This window comes from Lichenostomus cassidix, chromosome 3, assembly GCF_008360975.1.
Source record: "Lichenostomus cassidix isolate B80296 chromosome 3, HeHo_3.0, whole genome shotgun sequence".
In the NCBI taxonomy this organism is placed as follows: Eukaryota; Metazoa; Chordata; class Aves; order Passeriformes; family Meliphagidae; genus Lichenostomus; species Lichenostomus cassidix.
The window spans coordinates 63,311,705-63,333,413 of NC_139483.1; the positions used below are offsets into that span (position 1 = coordinate 63,311,705).

General features: G+C 41.7%; 1 protein-coding gene across 2 annotated transcripts in view; it reads left to right on the forward strand.

Annotated features, from left to right (window-relative positions):
• Positions 1 to 1,629: 1,629 nt before the first annotated feature.
• The window catches only part of MCM9 (minichromosome maintenance 9 homologous recombination repair factor), a 49,141-nt gene continuing 29,061 nt past the window's right edge, over positions 1,630 to 21,709 (forward strand). Inside the window, exons 1-7 of one of the 2 annotated variants that reach the window (XM_085056094.1) lie at positions 1,630 to 1,978; positions 2,530 to 2,846; positions 6,633 to 6,949; positions 8,776 to 8,857; positions 9,779 to 9,979; positions 12,217 to 12,342; positions 13,569 to 13,688. In XM_085056094.1, coding sequence (XP_084912220.1) covers positions 2,537 to 2,846; positions 6,633 to 6,949; positions 8,776 to 8,857; positions 9,779 to 9,979; positions 12,217 to 12,342; positions 13,569 to 13,688 — 1,156 coding nt within the window. In that variant the 5' untranslated portion in view covers positions 1,630 to 1,978; positions 2,530 to 2,536. Of the gene's footprint in view, positions 1,979 to 2,282; positions 2,847 to 6,632; positions 6,950 to 8,775; positions 8,858 to 9,778; positions 9,980 to 12,216; positions 12,343 to 13,568; positions 13,689 to 21,709 lie in introns of those variants that run through there. The other variant, XM_085056093.1, reaches the window with a different exon arrangement.

A 21,709-nucleotide genomic window follows, 5' to 3' on the forward strand; every position in this document is an offset into this window, starting at 1 on the left:
CACTATAAACTGATTAAAGTTGACACTGAAAGTCTATGCCAGAGACAGGGCTTGTTTACAGTAACCAATTTATGTTTTAAGTGCAGATCTCAGCAGTGCCTTTGCAGCTGTATCTATTAAATTGGTTACAACAGGACAATTTTATGAAGCAAATAGTAACTTTCTTCTAGACATATCTAGGGGTTAAAACACTTCCTCTTTACAATCTCCACTAAGCAGTCTTAGACTTTTGCTGGAAACACTTTCCTTCAGGTGAGAATTTAGGCAACATCTGCAAGTACCCTGAAGAAGTTTGTGTTTGCAAACAATACAGGAGAGGTAACTGAAGTTCTATCCACTGATTGACCAGACAGGAGTCCTATGCAGAAATCCTCTTCTGATAGCATGTGGAGTAGCAATTCAGAGAAACCTGATTTGTGGTTTAAAGCACCTGTGAAGATCCACACAAACTTTTTTCCCCCAAACATTCCAAGACCATTCCCTTCTCTGCTGGCCAAACATTCCTCAGATGAACTCAAGGATAAAGATAATATGGTGAAGAGGTGAAGGAACCACTGAAGCGATCTTATTAAGATCACATTTAAACAGGACTGAGAGGAAAAAACCCCAACATTCAGATTAATTATCTAAGTTTTATTAAGGCAGGTAAGGTAGTTACTTTACATGTTGAAGCCATACATAATAATTTGATAATAAGGCATCTAAAGGATACTTCTATTTGAAAAGTGTTGATTTCCCCCTCTACCAACTATAAAATTTTGTATTAAAATATAAATGGTGTACATTTATTTTGATTTGGTTTTTTTATTATACAACTATTGGTGTTAATGTATGCTTTTTGGTTAAGATCTTACATGGGCAGTGATGTTTGCTTTGCCTATCCAAAATTCATCACTAATATGGGCCAACACTGGGAGGTCCTGGGAGTGAGAAGTTCAGTGGAGGAAAGTTGTAAGATCCCTTGGCACTTGGAAGTTGTAGGGACATTAATCTATGCTCTGTGACATTGCAAGACTTGAACGGATGTATGAAAAAGATATTCAAATACCTTTTCAGAGTACCAAAAAAATACAGAAGTAGATCAGAAGTCTGTCTACTTATACTGAACTCACTGAGGACAGAATCCAAACATGCAAGCACAGCACTTGGTAGAATTGTGCACACATGTGCTGCAAAGGGACTGGAGGAAACAGGTGTACTGCAGGAGAAGCTCTTTATGCCTGCAACACGATTTTGATACAGAATTAGCTAAAACCTAAAATATTTCAAATAGTTGTAGAGCATGTCACTGGGATGTTATACACAGGGGAAAAATACAGATAGGAAACCATTCAAAACACCATACGGTAAATTCTGGGCAAAAGCGAAAGCTTTGGAGCCTGCAGCAGAGCCTATTTTTTGGTTACATGACGCGGAAAATCCCCAAACTCCTCGGACTCCGCTATGCCCTCACGAAGAAGGGGGAAGTGGCTGGTTTGTCGTGCAGCGCGCTCTGAAGAAGCCAAATTCAGCCTTCGAGGTGTTTGCACCCCGCGGGGGCGGAGAGAGAACTTACAGGCAGCAGCCTCAGGTGCCTTGGGGCTAACCCTGCCCACAGCGCCTTTCCCCGCAATCCTCCGCGCCGCACAGCAGCAGCGTTTCTCTGCCCCGCGGCGCAGCGTGCGGCACCACTGCAAGGAGAACCCCTAGGGGATCTATTGTTCCCGAGAGGCCGAGCAGCTGCAGTGTCCCCCGCGCCCACGCAGCGCCCTCGAGCCGGGCCCGCCGCCCCTCGCCTGCTCCCGGGAGCGCCGCTTCTCCCGCGGGAAGCGCTCCGAATCGCGCCGCCCTCCGCCCGCTCAGGGCCCGCCGGGCCCCAGCGTGGAGCGGCGCGGAGGGGCGGGGACGGAGCCGGAGCCGCTCCTCCCGCCGGCTGAGGGAGCTGCGGGCGCTGCCTCGGCGCGGCGGGGGCCGGCGGGAGCGGGGCGGCCCCACGCAGGTACCGAGGGGGAGCGGCGTGGCCGAGGAGCGCGGCGGGACGGGACAGGACGGGAAGGGACTTGCCTGGGGCAGCGCCCGCCTGGCCGCCTCCAAAACTTGCCGTGGTGGCGGCGGCCGCGGCGGGAGAGGGAGGGCCGGTAAGGCACTACTGCTGCTGCTGCTGCTGCCTGCCCACAGCGCCAGCACAGCGAGGGAAGGGCTGGCTGCCGGCGCTCGCTTTTGCTATTAGCGGGGAGGAGCGCCCCACCGCTCCCCGCCCACCCCGGCGGCAGGGCGGCCCGGCTGCGGGGCGGGGCGGGCTGGTTGGCGGGAGCCGCGCTGAGGGGCGGCTCGGCCCGGCCCCGCTTCCTGCCGCGGTGCCGGTGCCGGGCGGCGGAGGTGCCGCTGAACGAGGTGTCCCTGCTCGAGCTGCTGAGCCGCGCCCCCTCCCGCCTCGCCTGGCTCCGCCATGGGCTTTTCCTAGGGAAAGACAAAGTTTCCCGCCCGGCGCCTGCCCGTACCGGGAAGCGCCGCTGTGTGACCTCTTCCCCTCGCCTTGCCCCCGCCTAGGGACAGCATGGTGCTGAGCGCGGACCAGGTGAGCCTCATCGGGCAGGTGTTCGAGTCCTACGTGCTGGAGCACCACAGGGACGAAATCCTGGCCATCCTGAGGGAGGCGGACGACCAGGCGCACTACCCCGTGATCGTCGACGCCTTGACGCTCTTTGAGACCAACATGGAGATCGGGGAGTACTTCAACGCCTTTCCCAGCGAGGTGCTGCCGATTTTCGACAGCGCTCTGCGCCGGGCTGCGCTGGCAGCGCTGCAGGACAGTGCGGAGCCGGCTCAGCTCAGCCTCAAGCAGAACCTCCACGCCAGGGTCTCGGGTGAGTGGCATCTCCAGCCAGCCGCATCCCCCAGCCGGGACTGCCAGCATTTCCTTACTCTTCAGGGAAACTGGCAGTACTGCCCACATTTCCTTACTCTGTAACAAACTACTGGGGCGCCATGGAATGAGCGAGTTTGATTCTTGTTTCGGTATTTGAAGCAGTAGGGAATCCTTAGCATTTATTAAGCAGCAGAGGACACGTGCAAATGCACAGAGGTGTGTAGACAACTACAAAAAAAAGCGGTGGCCATCATCCCCGCTGGCCTGCGTGCAATGGTTTGTGTCTCTTGCTGGGTCTGGTCTTGTGCCAAAGCCTTTCCAGGGCAAAGACTCCTTAAATCAGTGGCTGGTCTTACATTGTTTCACTCCCAGACAGAAGAAAAAGAAGAAACAAGGAGGGATAAAACGGTGTAGTAAAAAGTTTTAGGGGAAGATATGTAGTTCCTAAGTTTTACTGCAGATTGACTTCCCTGCTGTGCCACTTGGGTCACAGGCCTTAGTGGCTCCAGCCATCTTCCAGAAGAGGCAAAGTCTAAATTTTGAGTTGTACCAATGGCACCCAAAACTGTTGAATTTTATACTTAACTATTATAAAATAGCTTGTCGTAAAATTGGAATGAACTGTTTTAATTGAGAATTTAGTAGTTTTTTTCACTGCAAGACAATATAGCATTCTTTATTGTTAGGAAAGTTTTAGTAGCTTTGAGGTTTGGTAAATGTGGAGTGCAGGTTCAGGGGCTGAAATGTCTTTTTTTGCCTGTTGTGGGAAACTGGGTCAGTAGTGGCACCATCCCTTCTGGTCATTTCTGATCATAACAATTTGGAGCAGAGTCTGCAAAGCCAAGAGCTGGCAGCCTGTGTTTCCCTCGTCTGCCCTGTCGTGGAGTGGCTTATGATCATTTAGTCTTTTGGCAGCTTGAATTTGGATAACTCACAGTTGTTAAATGGGCCTGTGTTTCAACCCAGTGAGTTTCCATAAAAATGTTGTAATGGCAACACATACATCAGAAATACATTTAGCCTGTGGTATTCAGGTGCTAAGGAGCTTGTACACAGCTGCTGAGTATATGGGGTAAAAGGATGGCCTCTGTGTTGTACTGAAATTTGACCTCGGGCACCTCCCTGAACCTATGAAAGCAGGAAAGAATTACAATGTTCCTCCTGGTGTTCTGAAATGCATTTACATCATTCTGGGCTTCAGCATGAAAAAAAGACTCCAAGTATGATTATTTGAAAAGCTGCCAGGAAGTATTAGAAGGAATACAGCAAGGGGAGATGATCTCTGCATGAGTGGTGGTGTCTTTAAGACATTCCTTTTCCTCTTATAAGTCTGTTGCTGGAGCTGATCATTCCTCCCATAGTGATGTTTGGCTAAATATTCCCTTATCAACCTCCAGCAAAATTAGCCCTCTTGATCAAATAGTTTTAATAACTGATAAAAGCAAGTCTGACTGATCATTGTTAGAAGTTGTTAGTCAGCAGACTCACAACTCCATCCCTAAGCTGGAGAGAAATTGGTGAAGCACAGGGCAAGTTATCCTTGAGAGGTCCCGCTGGATCAAAGTGACATCTGTCCATGGAGTTTGGTTAATGTTCTGTACCACTGAAAGGCTCACTGCAGAAGAAACAAAAGAAATAACCTGAATTATCTATAGCCTTTTTTCCACCCAAATATTCCCATAATACTGTTACCTTTTAAGTGGGTGCTAGGTTCTGATTACCTTCATGATTCTAATCTTGGAGTGCCACTTCCCATTCCCACATCAGGTGAGGAGGGAATGAGAAGGGGTTGTGCTGTTCTTGGTGGGAGCAGTGGGCAACTACCAGGAGTGTGGGTGATGGGATCTGCATGTCAGGCTTGGAATGAAGTGAGGAAAAGTGATTTTACTTACACCAGGTATAAGAAGCAATCTCAACACCCTCCTACCAATACAGACAGGGCATCTAGGAGTTCAGAAAAGGATTCAGGGAGTATGAGTATGCAGTAATTAATAATGGATGATTACCCTGAGTTCGCTGAAGAAAGTAAAAGTTCTTTATCTGAATTTCAGCGCTGTAGGAATTTGATTGTATGATTTCTACTTTTTGCTGCAAATCCATGAAAGGATTTTTCCTTACTTACCAGTAGCCTGAGTGCCACTGTGTGTGTTACTGAAGGCCAAGCTGCTTCTGATAGTTTCTAATAGCTTTTGTGTGACTAATACAGCAAAGTTGATTCAAAGAGGCACATACTCAAAGAGTTTGTCAAGCAGCCTAGTATGATCAGAATGAAAGCTTTTCACATTCTTGTCTCTTCAAAATTTACAGACATGATCATCATATATCCCGACAACAGTGCTGCAGCACTCTCTAGTGTAAGATGTGATGTATTTTGCAAAGCTTATTCAGGGGCACCAATAGTGAACTGAGAAAAAAATGATAAAACAGGTGGAGAAATAACGGATTTTTTTTCCCTGAACTGACTAGAAATGCAAATCTGTGGTATAATGAAAATTTCAACAGGCATGGTAGAACATTTAAATAGCCTTATTAGAGTCAAACAGCAAAAATTGTTTGCTGTTTTAGCAAAACACTCTATTTTCCTTATTATTTAATTCCTTTCTACTTTATTTTTTTCCACTGTATTCTTTTACCCTTTAAAATTAGTTTAATAGTTAAAAATATTTTCTTTAAACAAAAGCAGAAGGTCAAGTGTTGCTTAAAAGCACCAAGCTAGAATGTTTCTGCATGTCTGAAATAAAGCATTTGGGTTTGGAAACACTGAAATAAATATGACTTTTTTTTTTTTTCTTGAGCAGCCAAAGCTACTAAAAACATTTGATCTAAATGCACAAATAGTTTTGGTCCCCATAGTAACAGCATTTCCTAGCAGATTTGTAGTTTTACATATCCCTGTTTCTTAGCTCTATTTTGGAAGTAAAGCTAAGAAAATAATTTAAATTTATTATTATTAGTAACCTGTGGTTCATTACTAATTTTTGAATAGGCAATATTATGCTCAGGTGAGCATTTCAGAGACCATTTATTTTTAGAAAAACTTTGTAGGTTGTTGAGATAGATTAGTACTGAGAATTTTAGCCACTGTGGTGCCAAATGATGGGTGAACAGTAGAGCAGGATCAGCACATGACTGAACTGGCTGCTGGGGTGGAATTAAAGGAGAGCAAGTGGAAACTGTTCTGTCACTATGCATTTGAATGTACAAGTGATTTTGCTTTGGTTGTGTTCATAACCCCTTTACATTCTTTTTATGCTGTCTTCCTTGTGCTCAAGGTTTACTGGTGTGCAGTGTGGATTTAAGGTCAAGTGCTCTCTGTGTATTTGCTTAGACTTGACAATTCACACAAGATTAGGAGCTACACTTGTTTGACTGCAGGAATAACATTGAACCACAATTAAGTAGCATAACTAAAAATTTGTAATTCAGATAAACCAGTTGTAGAATAAATGGCATCTGCAAAAAGAACTATCTATTATTAAATAGATATGAGAACATCAGGATCTGTTTCCATGAATGGAAACTGTTCATGACCCCTTGGCAAGAGTGGGAGAGTAAAATGGCAACATTTTAAGTTAGTGCTCAGTGTCTGATGATTTTTACTGTTTGAGTCCAGTGAATTAGATTTATGGTACAGCAGATGAGTAGTTGAATAACGTTTATGAAACAGTAATAACAATGGCTACTGTTTGTATGTCTGGCATGTTTTCTACTTTTCTGTTTAACTCTGTTGTAAGTCCTTGTTTTATAAGCATCGCCTTATGCTGTACATGTTTTTGTCTAACAGGTTTGCCTGTCTGTCCAGAGCTGACTCGAGAGCACATTCCTAAATCCAAGGATGTGGGACACTTTTTGTCTGTTACTGGGACTGTCATACGTACCAGTTCAGTGAAGGTTTTGGAATTTGAACGGAGTTACATCTGCAACAAGTGCAAGCATGTGTTTGTTGTCAAGGCTGAGTTTGAGCAGTACTATGCATTCTGTCGTCCATCAGCCTGTCTCAATGAAGAAGGCTGCAACTCAACCAAGTTCACGTGTCTCTCTGGAACAACCTCCTCTCCTACCTGCTGCAGAGACTATCAAGAAATCAAAATTCAGGAACAGGTAAGGAAAAAAACCCAACAATGGATAAGAAGGGGGATGTATTAAAGTATAGCTGTCTCAAGTACAAAAGGAATTCATTTATGAGAAGAGACATTTGGAGCCTAATTTCCTGTTGAAATAAGGTAATTCTGCTGGTTTTAGTAAGACTATTCATGCTGATGTTAGAATTAAGATTATCCCATTTCCATTGTTAAGTTTTACATGCTAAGATAAGTGGAAAAGTTTCACAGATTCTACTGTTGTTTAAAACAAATGCCAGAGAAGACTAAAAGAAGCCAGGCAACCCATTGGTCAGAGATTTCCAGTCAAAGAGTTAAAAATTAAGCCAACATGTAAACCAGACTTCTGTTATTGGGTAACTCCATTCAGTATTGTACAAAGCATGCCTGGGGTCAGTGCAAAGATAAAATTTCCACAGAAGAAATTCCATTCCGTGTTGAATCCTTGCAACACCAGGTGTTCACTGTTCCTCTAAGCAGTTCCTGTACATGATGCTGATGTTCAACACTGCTGAGGACCACAGCTAGCCCAGGGCCAGCTGTAGCTGTGTGGTGTGGTCAATATGTGGTGTCTGCAGATGTCTCTTCCCTTCATCCAGTATTGAATTCAACAATTATTGCATATGTGATCCTTACAGAACTTGCATACAGAATTTGCATTTGTCTTCTGATGGTAGCTGTGGGTGGAAGTATAGCCAAGGTGGAGGGGAAATGTACGAAATTAGAAATTAAGGTCTTAAAAGCTCAGAATGTCAAAAAAAGTAGGGGAATAAAACTTCCTGGGAAATAAGCCCTATGTTGTATGTTCATATAATGATTCTTTCTGACATATGGGAAATGTCTATAACTTATTTTTTGTTCTACTGTGTGACACACAGATCTCTCTGGTAGGAAGGATTTTCAGCAACATGGGCTTTATTAAAAACAGTAAAGTTAAACTAGGAGTGAATTTCCCTTGTGTTTCCTACTGAGCTCTGCAAATAACTGCATGTGCCACCAGTACTGACAGTGATGTGAACTGCCTGTGGCCATTTAGATAACACAAAGGTGAATTAAGCTTCCTAGGCACCAGAGAGTGAATACATTTAGAATTCTAGGATGTATGACCTGTGCTGCAGAATGAAAAAGTACTTCTGATGTTGTTCCTGTGCAGTGGATACTCCCAAAATTTTGCAAGCTCTAAGTGTAAATGGAAAGGTTGCTGGTTGGAAATAGACTATGACAAGATTGCACAGACTTTGCCCTGGAGAAAAGAAAAAGACTTACAGGAGTTACCGGTACATTTGTCAATATATATTTGGGTTTTCCTGGTTTTGATTTAATCCTTGACACTTAGGTGTGAACTTAATCTCAAACTGTCAAATTACAATTAAATACTAGAAAAATACAGAGAATATTCTTTCAGTATATACTGCAGTGAAGGATTATCTAACCCATGTACATGCTTCAGTACCCAAAGTCAACTTTGCATATTGAAGAAGTATCTAGTGATAACTCAAGTTATAATAAAAAAAAAAATCAGCTCTCTCAAATGACCTTTTTTAGTGAGCTTTCTTCAGCAAGATTGTGAAATCAAACAACATCTCCCAGCACTGAGCACCTTCTGCTAATTTAATACCCAATCCCATTTCCATTAATATCAGCATTAAACTTCCGTTGTTAAGTTCAGGGCAGCAGCGGCATTCTTACTGTAAGTTTTGTGATAAAAATCCAGAACTGACCTCAGTTCCAGAAAAGGACTGTAGGTCCTTAAGCCAGACCAGCTGTAATTTAAAGGCTTTGGAAAGGTGCTGTTCTTAAGAAGTGCTTTTCCTTCCCATCTCCTAGGTTCAGAGGCTGTCTGTTGGAAGCATCCCTCGTTGCATGATGGTTGTTCTGGAAGATGACTTGGTGGACAGTTGCAAGTCTGGTGAGGATATAGCATAAATCACATGTGTTTGTACCACAATCAGTTCTAGTTTTCCATTTGAGGTGAATCTCTCTCAAGTGGCTGTCAGTGCTGAGGGCTCCTTGAATGAGGTGTGTTCATCTGTCATGTTGCTATTTCAGGCTGAACGTTAGCGTGGCATTAGCTGAAGATCATTCTAGAAAATGTCATGCAACCCCAGGTTACATCTTGACTGTTTGACAAATCAGTTTCAATAAGTAATGTGTTGTAACATACAGAAAGTACATTAAATCTTGTTAGTGTAGAACACCAAACCTCTCCAGGAGATTGGTTCACACAATGTGAGGTGCCCCTCCGTGGGTTCAGAGAGCCAGGTAACATGACCTCCTATTTAAGGAGTGCTGCAGGTGGGAAAAGCTACTTGGCATTCAAAGAATTGGCAGGGGGATGAATGAAGAATCAACTAGAAATTCTCAGATAGGCACATTTCCACGGAAAATTAATTTGTGGTTTTACTTTTGCAGAAGAATGGTCTACCCAGAATGTTAAAAAGTGATTCTGGGGTTCATCATAAAAGTTACCAGAAGCCAAATAAGTTTTGACTAATTTTTTGTTGTGTAATCAATCTAATTGAAAGAGCTTCTACAGTTTACCATGAATTCCTCTCTTCTAAAAGAGGAAACAAATAGAGGTATATCTTTAAGAATTCATCTCCCTTAAACAGAAGTGGAAAGACAACTTCCTACCACAGACTTAAGCAATCTACCTTATCTTTGTTTTAGACTTCCAGTAACTGCAGGAGGTTTTGCTTTTTGTTGTTAGATTTTTTTTAACCTTACTAACTGTAGCACAGGATCTAGATCACATTATTGTGCATTACAGCTAACTGAAGTGTCTGCATGTCTCAAGACAGATGTTACTCATTTTTGTTGCTACCTCTAGGAGATGACATCACGGTGTATGGAGTCGTGATGCAGAGGTGGAAACCTTTCCACGAGGGTGCACGCTGTGACTTGGAGCTTGTTTTAAAAGCCAACTATGTCAAAGTGAACAATGAGCAGCTAGCAGGGGTTGTAATTGATGAAGAAGTTCGCAAGGAATTTGAAGACTTCTGGGAAAGTCATAGGAATGATCCCTTAGCAGGTTAGTAGTTGAAAACTTTTAAGTAGGGCACTTGATTGGATAGAGATGAAATCAGGACTGAAAATACAGTGACTGAATGCATTTTCCCCCCATTATCCTATTCTACCACCCATTCATCAAGAAAATATTTTTTCCACTACAAGAATATGAAATTCTTTGATATTACTGGGGGTGGGGACAGGAGGAAGTACCAAACTTACTGCATTGATCTTCTTTCTTTTTAGCTTTCTGTTCAAGTATTGTTTTGAACAGTTATTAACAAGAAATGAGAAATAATGTAAGTAGCCGAAGTATAACAGGAAAAAAAAGAGAAGTGTTTTATAATCAAGAAAGAAGCAGCATACTTCTTAGATTAAATAGTGTGGAGCAGGTCTGCCTTTAGTCAGCACAGCTGTTGCCTCTGGGGCCAGAGATCTGACACACTGTCTCTGCATCCCAAATTAAGCTCTGAATCTTTACTATAGGGCTTAGCACATTCTATCTTTAACATAACTCTTAGATGCCTGGACCCTTGATTTAAGTGCAGTGGAGCCTCCCAGTTCACAGAGCTTTCCAGAACAGTCAGTGTTCAGTATGCTGGGTCCTAAACTTACCATGGTCTGAAGTCAAGCACTTGGAATTACCAGGAGTTCTGTCTGAAACTTTGTCCCTCTCCATAATCCCAGTGCCTTCTCCTCAACTCTGCAGAAGCTCAATGCACTCTTCAGGGTCTCTATCACTGAAAATTATTAGGCTATGCTTTGTCCTGTAAAACCCTGGAAAGTGCTTAGTCTTTCTTTAAAGACAAACAGGAGGAAAGCCAGGTGGGAGCCTTCTACAAATCAGCCCATACACATAACAAATTGTAGATCCTGTCAATGTCAAAGATTCTTCCAAACTGCATTTCCTGGAAAGCAATTTAATTGCTAGCTTCCTGCTGTTTGGACTGATAACATTTCTTCCTTCTGCTGTTTGGAATATTTCTTATCACTCTGGTTAGAACTGTTCAGAAAGTAATTCAGGATCTTCTTTGAAGGTCCCTTTTAATCTTTCATTCTCAGGACAATTTTTGGAAACCTGCAGGGAGCAATGTGATTTTATGCAAAGTTACCCATTCTGAACAAATAAGTATGAAGTGGCTATAAGAAAATTGAGGTGGAAATTAGAACCCTCACTGCCCAAGATGTCTGTTTCAGGCTGTTTGTCTGAAATTGAGGGCAGAGATCAAATCTGACTAAGGAGTCTAAGGCAATTTCACAACAGAATGTGAGTGTACCTGTACTGTTTTTCAAGAGATAATGGAAGCTACTACTGCATTTTATGTCAGTCATTTAATGATGCTGACTCCTAACTGTGGAGTTAAATCTTGAGCTGTGCTATGGCTGACCAAAGTTTTTAAAATTTCACTTTTAGATGCACAAAGATGTGTTAATTCCTTCAGAACACCTCCAAAAGAAACACGTATGCCTCAAGTCATGTATTGGGTGCCTATATTTTGCCAGTACCGTGTACTTGAATCTAAATTTAAAACTGAAGTTAAGCTCTCAAAATGGGTCAGTCTTTTATTCCCTAGCAATGGAAGTAACACATAGCATATAACCCGAGACCCCTTATGTGCTGGTAGTGTCAGAATCTCAAAGGACAGAATTAATTCTGTTACATATCTTCCAAGCCATCAGCATTTTCAGAGCAGAATGAAATATTCTGCTGTTGGAAAGAGCTTATAGTAGGGAGGAGGAGCAGGAGGAGGAGGAGGAGTGGGAGCTGTGACACAGAAGGCTCAAAGGAGATGGAAGGTAACAGAAAATGAGTCATGCTATGTGTGCACAGGTTTAGGGCAAAATACTTCTAATGTTAAGAAGTTTCCTTAGTTTTCTTTAATGTACAACACACCAGTTTTCAAGGGGATATTTCGAAGTCTGGAAACTTTTAGGTTTCTTACCTTCTACACTTGTGATTGTAAAACAAAAGAATTTGCATGATGTCATTCCATTAGTGCCTTTTATCTTGCTACCCACACCATACAGTCCTTAAATCACAATAGGATTGGCTTTGCTCCTTGTGATTGTGACTTACCTAACTTCTCTATAATGAAGGAAGTTTGGATCAAACAACTGTTCTAGGTCCCATTTAAAAAAAACAAACAAAAAAACCTCCTTTCCACCCTATTCTTGCCCAAATTATTTGTCACTGTACATGGGAGTCCATGGGGAACCAAGTTTTAACTCTGCTGAGTGCCATTTTTGCTCCTGTTTTAGGGAGGAATGAAATTTTGGCTAGCTTATGTCCTCAAGTTTTTGGATTGTACCTGGTGAAGCTGGCTGTAGCCATGGTGCTTGCTGGTGGTGTACAGAGGACTGATGCTGCTGGAACTCGAACCAGAGGTTTGTATTGTTTCTAACAGTACCACATGCTTTCTAACAGTCATTCCCATCCCTGTCTTCACCCACATCCCTCCACCCCTCCAAAATCAAAGCAGTAAGTTCTTGGAAGCATAATCATCCCATTATCATGAGTGAGAACAAATTTTAATCAATTCCAAGTATTCTTCCAAAATCTCAGACAAGTTAAAGTGGGTGTCTAGACTTCCTCTTTTTATTCTAATTTTTCCCAAATAAAACACATAGAAGCAGACTTGCAGGTTTCCATTAGGCATAATATTAAAGGCAGCTGTTTTATCTACAGCATAAACTCCCTTTTTATTGTATAAGTGACATTTCAAAATGATTTCTAGTAGAGTATTCCCAGCAGTATTTGGCATCAAGGGATGGAATCTTAATGTTTCCTTGATGTGGATCACTATAGTACATTGAAAGGAAAAATTAAAGGATTCATTTTACCTCCGAATGCCAGTCTTTTCCATCTGTGATTGTGAGCACATCTCACTTAGTCCTGTAACTCCAAGTTGTCTGCCTGCTGATTCTCCTTCTGTTGTTATTAGATGGCAAATATGCCATATGCCAGGTGGTACACAGGTCATAATCTATGTAGGTCATAATAATTTTAAATAGTATGTCTCTGTATATATACAGGATTTTCTTAATGCTCCAACAGCTAAATAAAATTATAGACTTTATATTTGAAGTTGTATTTTGTAGAAAACAGTGAAATTATTTTAGAGCACTTAATTGAGATTGTAGCAGCCAAATGATTTACTTCTGTAATTTTATTGTTTTGAAATTACAAAGTTGTGTAACTACTGGCAAAGAATTAATTAGCAAAACAACCTGCTGATTTTATTAGTCCATTTTGCAATAATTTAAGTAACTGAATGGTGGAATGATAACCTGGTATCCTTCTGTTTCATGTTCAAGAATGAGTTGACTCTGAGAAATAAGCATTCTAAAATGTAAGATCTCATATTACACGAAGTGTGTCAAATACCTGCTAATGCTTCACAAATATTTAATTGTAAATATTTGTGTCTGTATGACTTTATTAAACAATGTATTTATCATACCCAATAAATGGTGCAGAACTACAAATCTTAATGTGTATATAATGCTAAATTTTAGGTGAATAATGACAAGTATTATTTTATCTGAGCACTTTCTGTCAATATTTCTCTGTATATGAACTGTCTACTCCTACATCACTGTTTTCCCCCAAGGTGAATCACATCTTCTGTTGGTTGGAGACCCAGGTACAGGGAAATCTCAGTTCCTCAAGTATGCAGTTAAGATTATGCCACGCTCTGTGCTTACAGCAGGAATTGGATCTACAAGTGCAGGTATGTGCTTCTTCAGCTGGAACAGATTATCTTTTCACTCAATTATGTTTATATGGAAGCCTTCTACATGTATGAACATATGTGCTCAGGTTGTATGAGCACAGCTGAAGCAGAGAACTGTTGTGGAGGCATGTGAGGCCTGATGTGACTCTTTGCATATGAGGCATCTGACTCTTTGCAGTCCTGCCTGTCTGTATCCAAGTCTGATCCCTGCTTCTAGCAGGGAACCTTACAAGCCTCGTCCAGAGGCACCTCTCACTACTTTGCTAGCAGAGGATGATCTGGAGCTGTATTTTTAGCATTTTCCAGCTATGACAAATATGACATCTTTCCAGAGCTCACGCTGTGTGATGGGCCAGCATCATTTGGTTTCTCCTGAACAGATAATTTCCTCTTTTCTGTTCTTTCATGTGTTCTGTCTGGGTGCCAGTTTGATTTCTGTTTGCTTTCTGGAAATTCACCCCTGTGTTGAGGAATGATTTCTTACTCATGAAGATGGTTTTATAATGGTTTCAGAGAGCAAGTGGTTTTTTTCTTCCTTTTTCATCTTTCTTCCTTTTGTTAAATTTAGGTATGTCCCAGCTGGTTCTGAGTGCCAGGCATCTTTGCAAACTCGTCTGGGGACAATGGGCAGGGTCAGATTACCTCTGCCAATGACTAGCTGAACAAATGAATATACTCCTTGTACATTCAAAATCACAAAATAATTAGGGTCAATTCCCAGTGTCTCAGCTAGCATGAGTAACTTGAATATTTCTCGGAGAGTGCTACTTATCACTTTATGTCTGGGAAACAGCATTATTTGTACTAGGAGAACCAGAGAATAAATCTTTCCCAGTTCCATAGCTATGTGTATACTTCCACAGCTGTGGAAGTGGTACATGATATTGAACATACACACTCCTGTGTGCAGGGAACTTGTTATGAAACACGTATGTCTCTGAATTGCCATTCAAACTGTTAACAAATAGTCTGAAGAGAAGCCAGAGAGAAAATTTTGGCTTAACATAACCTTTTCTCCACTTTTTGTTCTGTGTTAAGAATTAAGAACAGTCTGGATAGTTTCAAATTTGCTGGGGGACTCTCAGCAACCTGGAGTGAAATTTTGTCATGTATTTCAATGTGACTTTGCCCATTTCTGTAAGTAGTGTTCTCCCTGTGTCAGCTGCTCTCAGTCTCTGAAGTTGCTGTTGCCTTCTTCAACCACATCTCCATCCCATGCTTCACCTTCCCTACGATCTGATTTCCAGCTCAGCCATCATGGTTAGGTTCAAAGACATTTCCCTGAGAACAAAAATTACAGATTACAGGCTTACTTTGGTATATGAGGACTAATAATGTGTGGAGACGAAGTCTCATCTCATGAAAGGATTTTCTTGGGCCTTTAGATCATATACATTTCACCTAAATATTCCTTTTACTAAAAAGAAATCTCTCTCCCAGTCCCTTTCTCCAAAATCTGACAGCAGGTGCACCAAATTTCTACTTTAGAATTCTTCAGGAGCCTTATCACAAGTGAAACCTGAGTGCCTAGCAAAGAATCTTATTAACCCCAGTTTACTTTCAGGGAACCTTTCCATGGCTAGAACTGCTGGACTAAGGGTTTAATTTCTAGACAAGGAGTTTGGATGATGTTTGAATTATTTCTTTGCCTTTCCGGTGCAAGGAGTGTCTTACTTATGAATCTGCCTGTAGCTAGCTGTACCTAGCATTGATTTTTGTCAACTTGCTCTCTGTGCGGAAGCTTCAAATCAGTTTGGAGAACTATTAAACTGCTTTACTTTCCTTGTTATAACTGAACACTTTGAATTGCCAGTTTCTGCTATCTCGTGAGAGGACAGTCCTAGTGCACGTTTTTTCCCCAGTGTACAAATATTAAATCTCTAAGTTTTACTTTCAGCTAGTTCCTTACAGTATATAAAAAGCAGTCTGAATTGTATTTAATTGCTGGCTCTGGGATTACAGTCCACATAGGCCAAAAGACACACCTGAGATTGGGTAAGTCCTGAAGAACTCCTGAAAGCTGGATCTCTTTTTTAGAGAAAACTACTGATATCTAATCAGTCTTTGGTAAGATTCTGTGCATTGACATATCTTGTGCCCTTTATCCATCTGGTACTGTTTTAGGACACAGGTTATTTAACAAGCATTGAGTTAGAATTCTGCATCCCAAACTGGGTAATACCAGTTTTCCTCGGTTTTCTGTACAAGCATTTATTTGAACCAGGACAGTTCATTAACATTCTTCTTGTGCCAAAATTCCCTTTCCTCGTCTACCTTAGGTATCACATGCTCTGAGATCCACTATGTGGATACTTTCTGCCCTTGCAGTATCATGTGCCTGTTGCAGCACATTAACCCATACAGATGTGACTTGAATTGCCCTGCAGAATTTCAGAAAACAGTGACCTAACTCCTGCAGCTTAATTTGCTGTTGGGCCTCTACTCTTATAATCAGGTTCCTGCCTTCCCCTGCACTTTTCAAACAAAGTCTGTGCTGTTTTACCTGATTCAGAAAGTATGACCCAGGAAAAAACCCTGCTTTCATCTTTCTGTCTCACCAACAGACTCAAGTTGCCTGCTTGCTGCAAACAGCCCTTACAAATAACTAATAATCTGTTCTCTGTTTTGAAAAAAACAGAACTTTACCTCCACTCAGTGAGTAAGTTTGGTTTTACTTGTTTTATTAAGCTGCCTTTCTTGAAAACACTTAGCAGCAATTTTCTGCTGCAAATTCTCTACAAGTTTAGTATTTCTATGAGGAACCACGATTTGTTCCTCCCACATCCCTTTAATGACAGGCAGACCAGCCCACACGCAACAACTCACTGGCAGAAATTTATCTGACCACTGTAGGACTTTGTGATCTGTGAGTGAAAGATGAGGGGAAACATCTATCCCACTGTTTCATTCTGTCTACACTTTTTTTAAAAGCCTGGTTCATTCTCCCGACTTGTCTCTCATCGGAGAATCACAGGGAGTCATTCAGCTACCTTTTATTTTTAGAAATTGATACATAGTTTTCCATAAAGATAGAGACTTAGTGACTTAGTGAGGCTTAACAAGATCTCTCTGGGGGTTCTCACCTTACTACTGCGTTTAATAAACTGTTTCACAGTCCCAAGAGCCACAGTGCCGCTTATGCGTATTTGGGATTAGAGAATCACTAGTAAGAAAATATTTCATTTACCTCTGGAGCTGAAGATCTGCAGTGATGGAGTGGTGTGTTCAACTCCATAGGGACAGGAACCAACACATGCCGGCTGATGGCAGGTCAGGAGCTCAGGGACATCCAAGCCAGAGTCATTTTGCTGCTTGCTGGTGCATATTTGACTGTTCACATTTCTGAAAGTTTTGTTTGGTGTTGCATCCTTCCACAGATGGACTGCTTAAAGTATTTTGTGAACTGTATTTAGAACAGCTTGCCTAAAAATCTGGGAGACTATCAGCTGTTTCTCCAGCTCTCCAGTTCTGTATAACATGCATTTCTGAGCTGTGTGACATGCACCCTTCTGGCCTTTCCTCTCTCCTCTGCAGAGTCTTGCAAGTTCTTACTGCCTTTTTGCTGGTATTTTGCCATGTCTAATGTTGTCCATATCATGCCAACAGCCATTTGCTGATTTTCTTTCTTTTCATTGAAGGGAACTGACTCAAGGGGAAACCACCTTTTTCTTTCACAGTAAGCCTCCCTCTGCTAGGCTGGCTTCAGGTGCTAACAGCTGTCTCCCTTCTGATCCATTAGAAACCAATCCAAAGTCACTGACATGAGCCATCCAGCTGTGGTTATAAATAGAGTACATGGTGTCAATATCCTGAGGTATGCAAGACTGAAACTGGAGATATTTTTCCCTCTGTGCAGATCTCAAAACTGTCCCTGTGCCTTCCCTAGTTGATATAAGCCAAAGCAGTGCCAGAAAAATATTTTCCACCATGGATTCATACCCTCTCCCTAATAAAGTTATTAATACAGATGCAGCCTTTAGGCCACTCTTCTCTGATCTTTCTACCGTGGGATTATTTTCCTGAATCCTTGTAATTGTACATGAAGTATTTTCTATCAGTATGTAACCTGAAAATATTTTCTTCAGAGCACGCTTCACTGGCTGTTCCTTCATCACCTGGGCTTCAAGTTTAACTCTGTAGGAAGTCTGCTAAACTTCTGGAAGGAATGAAATTTGAAGCTGTGATCAGACATTGTCAGAGATGTGCCCCATCTGTAACAATGTCCATCTCTTAAATTCCCTTAATTTCCTCTCAGTTATGCTGTTCCAAGATGTCTCTGTCCTGAGACAGAGCTTACCTTGACTACCTGCATGCCAAAGATTCTTAACCCAAGCAGATACCTGTCTTCAAAAATTTTGGTTTTTTCACACATTTTCATATCTGAAGACTCATAGGTAGGTTGGATGGGAAGTACTGCAGGACCAATATCTTGCCATGTTGGTTGAAGGTTTCAGGTCTTACACACTTTTAACACATCCAGGCTGGCCTTCATCAGACTTTTTCATCCTGCTGTTGAAATGGCAGGCATTTCAAGCAGTTGCATTTTGGATGGATAACAGATATCTTCAGGATTCCCTTTACCATATCATGAAGTCCCTCCTTCTTTCCATTTTGTGTAACTGTAGGTCTGCCCCTCCTAGTGAGATAGGACAAACTGGAGGATACACTGATTTTGAAAGGTTGGCCTCCTTATCTCATTGTCCAAGGGAGTTTCAGAGGTAGACTGAACTCCTTAAAAGTTTCTGCCAGTTCAGTTCAGTTCAGTCAAATCTTAACACTGCTGGTAACACGTAGCTGTTGCCTCTTGCATCTGGTGTAGCCCTTGTGCAGCACACACACCTCCTTCCTCTGACCTGTCTGCAGTTAAGCCACTCACACCCCTCGTGCCACAGACATTGAGTACCCAGCCATGCCTCCAAAACAGCATTACCTAAAGCTGGAAATGTTTAGTGTATCCCCCCTCCATCTCTTCCTGAAATGGCCTTCTGAGTTCCATGTAGAAGCCTCGGGTTTGCCTTTAAGAAAGCCTTCCTACTACCTCCAGCTAGCTCTTCCTTATATTGTCTTTGCCTAGACCAAAATTCAAGGAAAAAGCCCTCTATCCATGTTGTCCAGCCCTGCTCCCGTATCACACACTACAAGACCAGCTTTTAAGAAGCAGAACTTTAACTGGAAACAGAAACACAAATGTGAAAGCCTAGCAAGAAGAGTTCCACACACACTGCCAGCCCTTATATGCAGCTGTCATTTTAGCTGCATCTTCCTGGCTGGCACTTAGCAGAGCCTCCCAGACAGCAACCACAGCAATAATTAACCCATCATCTCCAAACCTAACTTCTGTGGCTCTCAAAAACTGAGATAATCTGTAAGCTTGCAGGCCAATGTGCTATGGATAAGGAGTAGAGTAGTTATGAATGTGAAGGATCTGCTGCTGTCCAGACAGAAGCTAGAAGATTCAGTTAACTTTGCCTTTTTTCTGGCTCTGGTAAATGAGGATTTGCTAGGAGTGTACATGCATAGCACGTTGGGGGTTTTTCCTTTTGCTTTCGTGCCAGCATTTTTGGATGGCAGTGGACAGTCCAGCTGCAAGTGGCTACCTTTCAGTCTTAGCTGACTTCTAGAAAACCAGCAGTTGAGGCACTACAAAGAAAACAATGGACTGTCAGATTACCAGATTTTTGTGACTTTATCTGTATCTCAAGAATGCAGATTGTCTGGCAAGCTATAAACTAAGTTACTGTGGTTATTGTAGCAAAGTTCTGAGTTGCTTCATTGTTGAAGATTGGTAGTAATGGTTGGCTTTTTCAGTGGAGCTTTGTAATGCCACTGGAAAGATTAAATTTCACTAGTCTCCATTTTGATGGAGCTGGAACCATTTTGCCTCCTTCAAATTTAAGTGTCATAGTAATTCAGATTGAAGGTGATGCCTGAATAAATCAGCGGCTGTAAACTGAAGGGACAACTTTTTTTCAAGCTAGACATAAAAACCCCACACATTTTTCATCAATAATATTACCTTGTTTGATCTGCTCACTTAATACACAAATAACCTCTAATAAGCATTATGAGAGTCTTCTAATGGGCTGTTTGTCCAAGATAAAAACATAGTGAAATACATCACCAGTCCTGTGAGCAGAATCTGTAGCATTCCTTTGCATCTTGGTGGCCTCTGCAAGTAAAGGCTTGTGGGAAAGGTGAGCTCATCTTCGACCTTGAAACTGTAATGCTGTGATTTCAGCACTGGTTGGCTGTGTCGTGTGCACAGACCTGCTGGTCCAAAACTTTCAGAGAACAGGGACAAGTCTTTACAGATGCCCATGCATTTTATCTTTTAATAACACTAATTTTGTGCTGTGATATTGCCTGAAGTCTCTGGAGGACTGGAAGCTGGTTTCTCAAATTCTGTCTCTGGAATGTGATTTTGTCAGGAAATGCGATACTCAGAAGGCAAGGTGTATGGATTGCTAAGATCTGGACAAAGTTGTAAAGACCTGAGGCACCCAGCCTCTCAAAAAGCACAGAAATGCCATTTATCTTGCAAAGATCACAAGCTAGGATTGTTTGTCTCCAATTTTCACCAAGCACAGCATTCTTTTTCCTGCAAGCAGTGGGTCAGCTCTATCCAGGCCCCATTAGTGTACTAGGTACGGTGGTTAAAAACTCTACTGTGGCATTCTGCCACAGTCGAGCTTGAAGTTTATTGCACCCGAGTTCTCATGCACAGATGACTTTTCCTCCTTAACAGAACAATAGAGCTTCACTTTCCCTTCCTCTAAATTAAATGTTGCTGGGTGACATCATTTTGCTGACAGAGTTTTGTAGTTGGTTTTGCAATAGCAGCAATAGAGTTTGCTTCTATCACTTTGTGGCATATGCTTCCAAAAATCCTTCATGCTACCAATGGATGGATTCTGGTTACAGCTTGTACTTGGATCATGTTTTCATTTGAATATTCAATAGATGCAAGAGTTTGAGATACTACTACCGTAGCCTTAATTCAAGGCAGACTTCACAAGCCTGTCAGTCCTTCAGCAGATAACTAAGTTATTTACATGTTTACATTTATGAGAAAGCTTAAATAGATTTATAAATAGAACATAAAGTGCATGAAAAATCTCAAAATGTCACAGCTGACCTAAAAGTTGCAATATAATTGAAAATCCAAGATAAAGTTCACAGAATTTCAGCCCTCAAGAGAAGTAACTGCTAGTTCAGGGAATCAGTCCTTTGTTTTAAGTCATACCAGCGAGAGTTAATAATTCCAGATGGCTGGTTATCACTTTAAACAATTACAGAGACAGTTTTAAGAGCACATATTAGAACTAGGCCTCCAAGTACTAATGGATTTCATTAATTCATTCATCTACCCTAAGTACTGCTGAGTTCCCATACAAGAAAAACATGTGCCTATACATTGCCATCAGGTCATTCCTTTCCAGTTTAAAAAACACACGTTTGAAATGCAGACAATTTCACTAACGATGTAGAAAGACAAGCACTGTCTGGGACATCTTCATCCCCATTAGAGATGCAGAAAGAGAACAGAAAGCATTCTATTTTTATTCAGAGCTACACTGTCACTCATCATGAAATCTACCTTCTTGTGAAGGGCCCAGAACCTACAAGGGTTCATAATTTGGGCAGTGACTAGTAAATAGCAGAACTATATTCCTGTAATCTGACATGGCAGATTACAATTTAAATGCACATACAGGCACAGTAAATATATAAAGCTAATGAGGATTGGAAGGAATAACTAAATCCTTAGTGTCATAATGATGTCTTAAGTCTTTACAATTTACTGCTTAGTTCCTTTTATCTTCAAGGTAACAGGGCTGTCTCAGTGCAAGACCTTCAGGGCAAGCAGTGTACTCTTGAGTGTGTCATGCCTGCCACAACAGGGTTTATACCACAGCATAGGATTGCCTTAAGGGTAGAGAGAAAACAGAGAAGTTTAAAATTCCAGGTGTTTCAAAAAAATGAAAGGAAACATCCAAACTCCTTACTACTAGTGACAA